The sequence below is a fragment of the Nicotiana attenuata genome, chromosome 12 (assembly GCF_001879085.1).
Source record: "Nicotiana attenuata strain UT chromosome 12, NIATTr2, whole genome shotgun sequence".
NCBI classification, from domain to species: Eukaryota; Viridiplantae; Streptophyta; class Magnoliopsida; order Solanales; family Solanaceae; genus Nicotiana; species Nicotiana attenuata.
Window position 1 is genome coordinate 45,678,144 of NC_032000.1, and position 7,847 is coordinate 45,685,990.

The 7,847-nt window shown below is 36.9% G+C and overlaps 1 protein-coding gene across 2 annotated transcripts; it reads left to right on the forward strand.

The window, feature by feature from the left end:
• Positions 2,654-7,549, forward strand: LOC109235656 (B3 domain-containing protein At5g42700-like). Of its 2 annotated transcripts, none has more exons than XM_019401846.1 (8): positions 2,654-2,905; positions 3,030-3,104; positions 4,721-4,752; positions 4,863-5,037; positions 5,175-5,381; positions 6,567-6,657; positions 6,765-6,953; positions 7,027-7,549. In XM_019401846.1, the coding sequence occupies exons 1-8, from the start codon at positions 2,765-2,767 to the stop codon at positions 7,122-7,124; spliced, it is 1,008 nt and encodes a 335-aa protein (XP_019257391.1). In that variant the 5' UTR covers positions 2,654-2,764; the 3' UTR covers positions 7,125-7,549. The 2 variants fall into 2 exon arrangements, with proteins under 2 accessions (XP_019257391.1, XP_019257392.1); XM_019401847.1 differs by having other exon boundaries at positions 2,655-2,905; positions 4,866-5,037; positions 7,027-7,522.

Genomic DNA, 7,847 nt, shown 5'->3' on the forward strand with positions numbered 1-7,847 from the left:
GTTAGTATCATGTACAAGTAAAGATATTACCAGTGCGTCGTTATGCGGAGTTATGAGTCCCTCGGCGTCTGCGTTGTTGAATATAACATTCTCCTCTTCCAGTACATGTCGAGGCTGCTTCCCGTGGGTAATTGTCACTTTTGAAACCTTTTTATATGATACATCATTGATCTCTTCACCTCCACTTATAACGTTGACAGTTCTCTTGGGCGAAGGTGGTTTTGGAGGCTCCTATCTGTTCTTCATGTATGCTTGTTTACCTTTCTCACTGAACAACTCAGTAAGGTACCCCTGTTTTAACAAATGATCAACTTCACCTTGTAGAAACCTGCAATCTGCTGTTTTATGCCCATGATCGTTAAGAAATTCGCACCAATGATCAGGGTTTCGTCTGTTCGGATTTGATCGCATTTCCTTTGGCCATCGTACCTTATCTCCCATGCTTCTTGAAACAGCCACGAGTTCAGAGGTGCTTACGTTGAAGTTGTAACCACCGAACCCTTCCTTTAGACTTCCATCATCGTCTCGTGACCCACGTGTGTTCCGGTCATTTCCGAACCTCGATGAGGAGCCTGACTCCTTGTTTCTAGGTTTGTGATCGTACCTTTGATTATCTTGCCTTGATCGTGAGTCTTTCCCCGCAGGTCCCATGTATGGCTCGTACCTGTTTTTACCGGATCTCTTTTCATTTTCCACACGCCTTGAGCTTACCTTTTCTTCTGTTTTATGTCGTAAAATAATGTCTTCTTCAATCCTCATCTTTGTACTGTATCTGTTGTAGACATCATTCCACGTTGTTGCTGGGAATTCTCGAAGGCTTTCTTTGAGTCGCCTCGTGGCTTCTGAACTCTTCTCATTCAAATTACTAGCAAAGGCTATGGCTGCCCAATTGTCAGGTACTCGTGGCAGCGTAATTCTTTCCCGTTGAAATCTATCTACGAACTCTCTAAGCAACTCTGAGTCTCCTTGCTTGATTTTGAAGATATCTTCCATTCGCTTTTCAACTTTTTGAGCTCCCGAGTGTGCTTTGATAAATAAATCTGCAAGTTCAGCAAACGAATTTATAGAATTTTCAGGTAAAAGAGAATACCATGTTAAGGCCCCTTTAGTGAGTGTTTCACCGAATTTTTTGACCAAGACCGACTCAATCTCTTGCTTAGTCAAATCATTGCCCTTGACACCTGTTATGAATGCAGTAACGTGATCTCGTGGATCTGACGTACCATCATACTTTGGAATATCAGGCATTTTAAACTTCTTTGGAATTGGGAGGGGAGCAGCACTTGGCTTCCATGGTTGTTGGGAATATTTATCTATATCTACTCCCTTGACCACGGGCAGTACTCCAGGTATTTGCTCTATGCGTTCATTTTGCTCCTTAAGCTGTTTCTGCAAGGTTAGTACTAGATTTTGTAAATCATAGTTAACTGGATTACCTGGGTCTCTCTCTTGTGTTTCACTAGGGGTTCCACCGCTGCCTGAATTAACCAAACCTGAACGAGGATTCTCCAAAGTGTTGTTGTTTGGAGTAGATGTGGGTGGAACAGCAGGTAATTGGCTAACAAAAGCTTGAAGAGCGTTATTGACTTGAAAGGCAATAAGTTTTTGCAGAGCCTCATTCATGGTTTCAACATTTTCGAATTGAGCCTGTCCATCTGTGTGAGATCCATCAGGAGTGCCTTCACGAGACCGTCGTGGGGAGCCTCGTGGAGAACCTTGTGGAGAGCCTCGTGGGGAATCTCCCTGAAGTTGTTGGATTGTTTGAATTTCTGGGTTTCCTTGAGTGTTGTCATTGTTGTTCGACATGATTGATGCAATCAAGAAAATTAGGTTGAGATATACTTGATTATCAGATTCCCGGTAACGGAACCAATTTGTTTAACCAAAAAATAGGATTTTAGTCAAAACTAGAATTTAGAAGAATCGGGTTACTGATAATCGAAAAAGTAAATAAAGAAAGAAATTTTAGAGTAACCAAGTATGAAAGCTGGTAAATCAAAGTATATTCCAATAGTCACCTCCCTCTACAATTGTTTGTTTCTTCCCTTTTATAGCTCTTTTGGGATACGAGCCTTACCTTTGTCATAATAATGCTATTATGGGCAATTAATGACTTTAAATATTACGTTATGCAATCATATACATTAAATACATATTCTCTAACGTTTCCAATAATTAATACTCATTAAATGCTGTATCTGGGCTCCTTTTTGCTGTTAGATTCATTCCTTTGATTCTTCACTATCTTTGAGTTTCAAATGTCTTGAATAGGTACGAGCGTTGAATTACTTTGTATGACTGCTCGCACCCCCTCCATTTAATTTACTCGTATCTGTTGTTGCTCGTATCTGTTAATCAACCTTATTTCTTTGACTGTTTGACCAGTCTATACGTCATGACACGTCACCATATACATAAATATAATTTTTTCTAATACAGTAACGGTACGGTTGTCTTTATGTGACCCGTAGATCACAAGTTCGAGCTGTAAAATTATACTTGTACTAAGGTGGTGCAATTTTTTTCCGAAACTTCCACGATATTTTGTGCATCGCGCTGTCCTTTTTTAACTATTCTTACAATACAAGTAGCAGTTCCTTTGACTGGCCCGCATTTCGCTGTCCTTGTCTTGGTTGGCTGTATTTTCTACTTTCTTTCTTTTGTCTTCTCTTTTTCACACAAACATTTAAAAGAAAAATTATATTAATATCTTTTACTGTATTTCAGGTTCTAGCCTCTGTGCAAAGAACCTAAATCGACATCAATGGAAGATAGGAATTTGATTTCTGTAAAACCTGTGACCAAAAGATGGAAAGAAGGTCAACAAAAAGTAGGACCTCATAAACTAAAACCTACTTCATATTCTTCTGCTTCCACATCAACTCAAACTCATCCTTCACCCAAGGTTTCATTTCAACTTTATGCCTTTATTTTGCGCAGTCAGGGTTTTATTTTTATTTTTAATTTGGAAGACTTTTGTCTAGTGATTTTTTTTGAAGTAGATATTTTTGTGTTTGTTTTGGTTGCAGATTAAGAGGGTGCAGTTGGATAGGAAAAATATGGTTCCTAAAAAACCTAGAAGTGTTAAATCTAAGGCGAAGCAAGTGAGAATATTCACTAATTCTTTTGTGTTTTGTCATTTTGTTTGAGGATCTAGTGAACCTGATGCTTGATTTGCGTTTTAGATATTTTTATGTGTGATATTCTGATTAGATTTGCCCCTAATTGCTCATGAGTTTTCTGCTTGAAATCCATTAATTGCCTATGGATTTGGATGATAGATATTATTTCCTTCTAGTAATCCTAGGATATTTTCAGTTTTATTTATTTATTTATTTGTTTTTTTATTTTGGTTAATGGATGAGATAGATCCCGAGCAACCAACTGAACATAGTTCTGGTTCCGGAAAGGGGTCTTGATGGGGAGGGGATGATGTGTCCTTAGGCGATTGCACGCTCTAGAACTAGCACGGTTGTCCTTCGTCTGCAGCTGCTTCTACGAGTTGTTTCCCTCCTTAAGTTTACTTGTACTGAAGGAGAAGAATGAAAAGGATACTGAGCCTTAGTTTGAATCTGAGTGTGAAACGTTTTTTAAATCTGTAGTCTGGAAGATACTCATGCCCTTGTCCTAGAGTTAAATCGATCGGGATGGTTACTCGATATTGAGCCTTAATTTTCCTCATTCATCCTTGCGCCTTTCATTTCTTGACGTTCTTTATAGTTGGAATAAACGTTAAGTGAAGATACACGCAAGAGTTAAAACCCTAGCTTTGTACGAGAACTTAGAACCTCTATGATACTTAGTGAATTAGTTGATGTAGTCTATGTGCGCTTCCTCTACCTGATTATGCATTAAGCTCTTACAAGCACATCCAATTACCTATTTTCTATTTAGTGATATGGACCTCTATTAAGATGCAAGGTTTGAGGCTATTGGCTTGTATATAGAGTGTTTTAGTGTATACCATATAGCATATAACGTTTGATGAAATGATGTGAGCATTCTAGTGTAAAATTTGTAGACTTAGAGAAAAGGCAATGCCATCCTTATTGGAAATTTGTAGACTTAAAGCTTGGAAATGCAACTCCATGGAGAAGCTAGTGGTAATTCACTGTTTGCCGCCTAAGGAATACTCTACAAAGAGATTGTGCAGGCCTATATGAGAAGATCTTAAAAGCACTTGATTTGCTCCCATTGTTTTTGTTTTGTTCTTTTTGTTGTCGTATTTTTTTTTTTTTTTTTGGATTATGGTGTCCAAGACAATATGCTCCTGTTCTCACTTGGTTTGGTTGTATAGGACATGTTTCGCCATGTCTTAAGCACAAACAATGTTACTTGATTCAACAACAACAACAACAACCCAGTAAACAATGTTACTTGATTCAATTGATGTGTAATTGTCAGTGAAGTAGCTCTGCTGTATTCCACTGGAATGCCTTGCAGAAAATAAGTACATTTTTACTTCTCCTCTATAGGTCTCTTTCACTTCTTCAGTTGGAGACGTAGCATCTCTTTTGAAGCCGGCATTTGTTTCTTACTTGCTGAAAATATGTAGTACTCGATGTTGATTCTTTTTTCAATTTTTATTTTGAACTACTAGCTGGCCAGTTATAATTTATATTTATGGCACACTTGAAATTTCTGTACACTCTTGTATGATGCACTTCTGTTATTGGTTACCTATGAAACTATAACAGAGAAACTTTTTAATGCTGTACAGGTGAAATCTAATCATCCCAGAAAGGCTGAGAGGTTGGCTTTTTATTTGATTAGATATTATTCTTTCCTGCCCCCAAATCTCCACTTCTGTCTCTTTCTTGATAGTATACTCAAGCAAATTTCTGAATGTTTTGAATTTATAGCAGTAAACTTAAGGGGACAAATAAGAGGACAAGGATAAATGACCTATATGATGATGTTGAAGCTAAATTTTCTGTTATGGAGCGAGCAGAAAGGGTTTTGTCAAGCCTAGCAGATGAATTTCCCAGCTTTGCTAAGTGTATGCTCCCTTCGAATGTTGCTCATGGATTTTGGCTGGTAAGCCTGAAACCACATAACCTTTTTGGAGCAAAAAAGTAGACTAAATATCTTTGTCTTGAAGCTTCATAGAGATGGAATTTAAACAAACTATTTTCTTCTAACTTCGATTTTTTTCTTCCTTTTTGCTACGGTAGCATCTTCCAAAGTCATTCTGCAATATGCATTTACCAAGTCATGATACCACCGTCATTTTGGTTGATGAATGGGGTAATGAGTACAAGACAAGTTATCTTCTAGAAAGGAATGGTCTAAGTGCTGGTTGGAGAGGATTTTCCATGTCTCACAGATTACTTAAAGGAGATCTTCTGATTTTTCGCTTGATTGAACCTTGCAAATTAAAGGTATCAAAATCTTTATGCATACTTAGTTAAGCCTAAATATTTCGTGTTATTGGACAAACAAAGATATTTATTTCATCCTAACAAAGAATATGTTTGTAATTACAATTTTAATGTTTGTATAGGGTATTATATTGAGTTTGGTAAAGAGGCATCTAAATTAATTGTTCAAATATTTGGAGAAGTAGAGTAGGTAGTTGGTAGGATGTCATATTAAGTTTGAATAACAAAATATACTACTTTATTATTGTTTGACATATTGGGAGGGAGGGGTATTTTCAACCAAAGGAATTGGACGGACCTTGACTTTTGCTGTTATACGAGGCTAGGATGGTTTGTTTCACGGCTGTCGGACTGTGAGAATTCAATCTGACTTTTAAAATGCTGACAGTTGGAAATTGCCAATGTTGTCTTACCATGAAATTAGATAAAGACTACAGAGGAATAAAGGCAGCATGGGTAGCTGGGTAGCAATTCAATGAGTATACTTGGTTACACATAGGAACTGCCAATCTGGAGTTCCTCCATTTTACTAATGGGTTTAAATTGGTTTGGGTCTTTGAACCAATTAGTGCAGATGCATTTCATTCTTTTTTTGTTCTTTTGGATTGCGATTCATACTTCCCAAGGAAACATTTATTTTGATAAGGATAAATTAGTTGAGCCTGGTAAATTTCTCACAGTGGCATCAACTCGCTGTTCTGGATATCATTCAGAGTATAATTCTAGTGAATGGTCACTACCAGTCTGGTTCATCTGATATATAAATTTAACATGCGAAATCGATTTATGACTATTTCTTTTGGGCCAATAGGGGTTGATATCGCAGCTAAGGCTAACAGGTTAGGGTAAACTCTGTCTGAATTCTGCTTCTTGTAAAATTAAGGTTGTAGCATATGTTAATCTTACTAATATAACTGGCTACTGGTTGAATATCTAGCAAATTAAATTGGAAGTCAATTGCCTCGGCAGTTATTGACAGAACTTGATTGCGGACCATGAACATTGTAGGAGGTAAACTGAGAGAGGAAAGTAATAGGAACTATAATTTGCTTGGAAGCTGGGAGAGTATGATCAAGTGGGGCTTTTTTGAACTCGTACAATTCCTGCACTTGTACACTCGACCATTATAACCTTAACACTTGGTTTTATTATGTATTTTCTGACTATTAACGATGATGTTTCTAGGTCTATATAATCCGAGTAAATGGTCGAGACGTAGTAGATGCAGCTCTTTGCCTCATGAATTTTGACGCTTTGAAGAAATCAACAGATCTTGGTAATCTTGTCCTTTCTTCTTGTGCACTTGTGTTGCTTTAAAGCAACGGATTTCCACGCTTGGTTGTTGATCTCCCTTCTTTTCCTCTTTTTGCTTCGAATGAGAAGATCTGGCGCAGAAAGATAATAGGAAGCGAAAAAAAGCAAAGCGTTTGGTAGAGCCTTTTTACGTCGATTTTTCTAAACCAAAAGAGTATATTCAGAATGACAGCCATAGTGCTGTTAATTTGAATGTTTCACCTTCAGTGCACCGATCTGAAACTAACAGTGAAGTTCTGGATTCCGAGGTTCCAGAAGGTATGAGATACTCTTAATTCTGTTGCATATAAATGTGTCCGGAAACCTTTATGATATACAGGGTTCATTGCAGGTTCGGATGTTATCAACCGCTTGCAATCTAATGAAATATCCTGCTCTGAAACATCATTTTTACATGATAATCCTCAAAACAGCATAAGTTGTAGGTAGATTGCAGAGGACTTTTGACCATTTATTTGAACTAACAAGTTCTATCATGAGAAGCTCCAAAGAAATGCAACTTACACAACTTAGAGTAATATCCAGAAGAAAGATTTTGAACTGAAGCATCTGATGAGTATATATATGGCAGATGGAATGAATGATGCAGAAGTTGACTCTTCCAAGTGAATATATCTTTTGGATGTATAATGTTTTTGTGTTTCTAACACTTCACTGAGTTCGTTCACTAAAGAAAATACCTTGTCCAATAGGATTATAAGATGTAATTTTGGGATGATAGCATGATTATACTTTTCACTTTTGTACATAGACGCACACAGATGTATTTGGATATCTGCAAAAACACTGACCAATGAGTTTCTTATTCATTTGAAATTTAGATGATATGGTACTAGCGGCACCTTTTTATTTTATTTTTTTTATATGTTGAGCGGCATGGTCAAATGAGATTCTTATATATATAGTCGATCCCAACATACTTTGAATTGAGGTATAGTTGACTAAGATTAGATTAGTTGAATTTGTAGTGCTTACGGAAAAAATTACTACTGGATGAGATGATCTTTTTTATGAAACGTTGTATCTTATTATATTACCTCTACGTAAAAAGCGTTTCAACCAAAAAATACAAAATAGGAAAATCTAGAGACAAGTATTTTTCAGCTATTTGTAGAGAGATTACTTCAGCTTACCAAGAGGAATTATAACCCC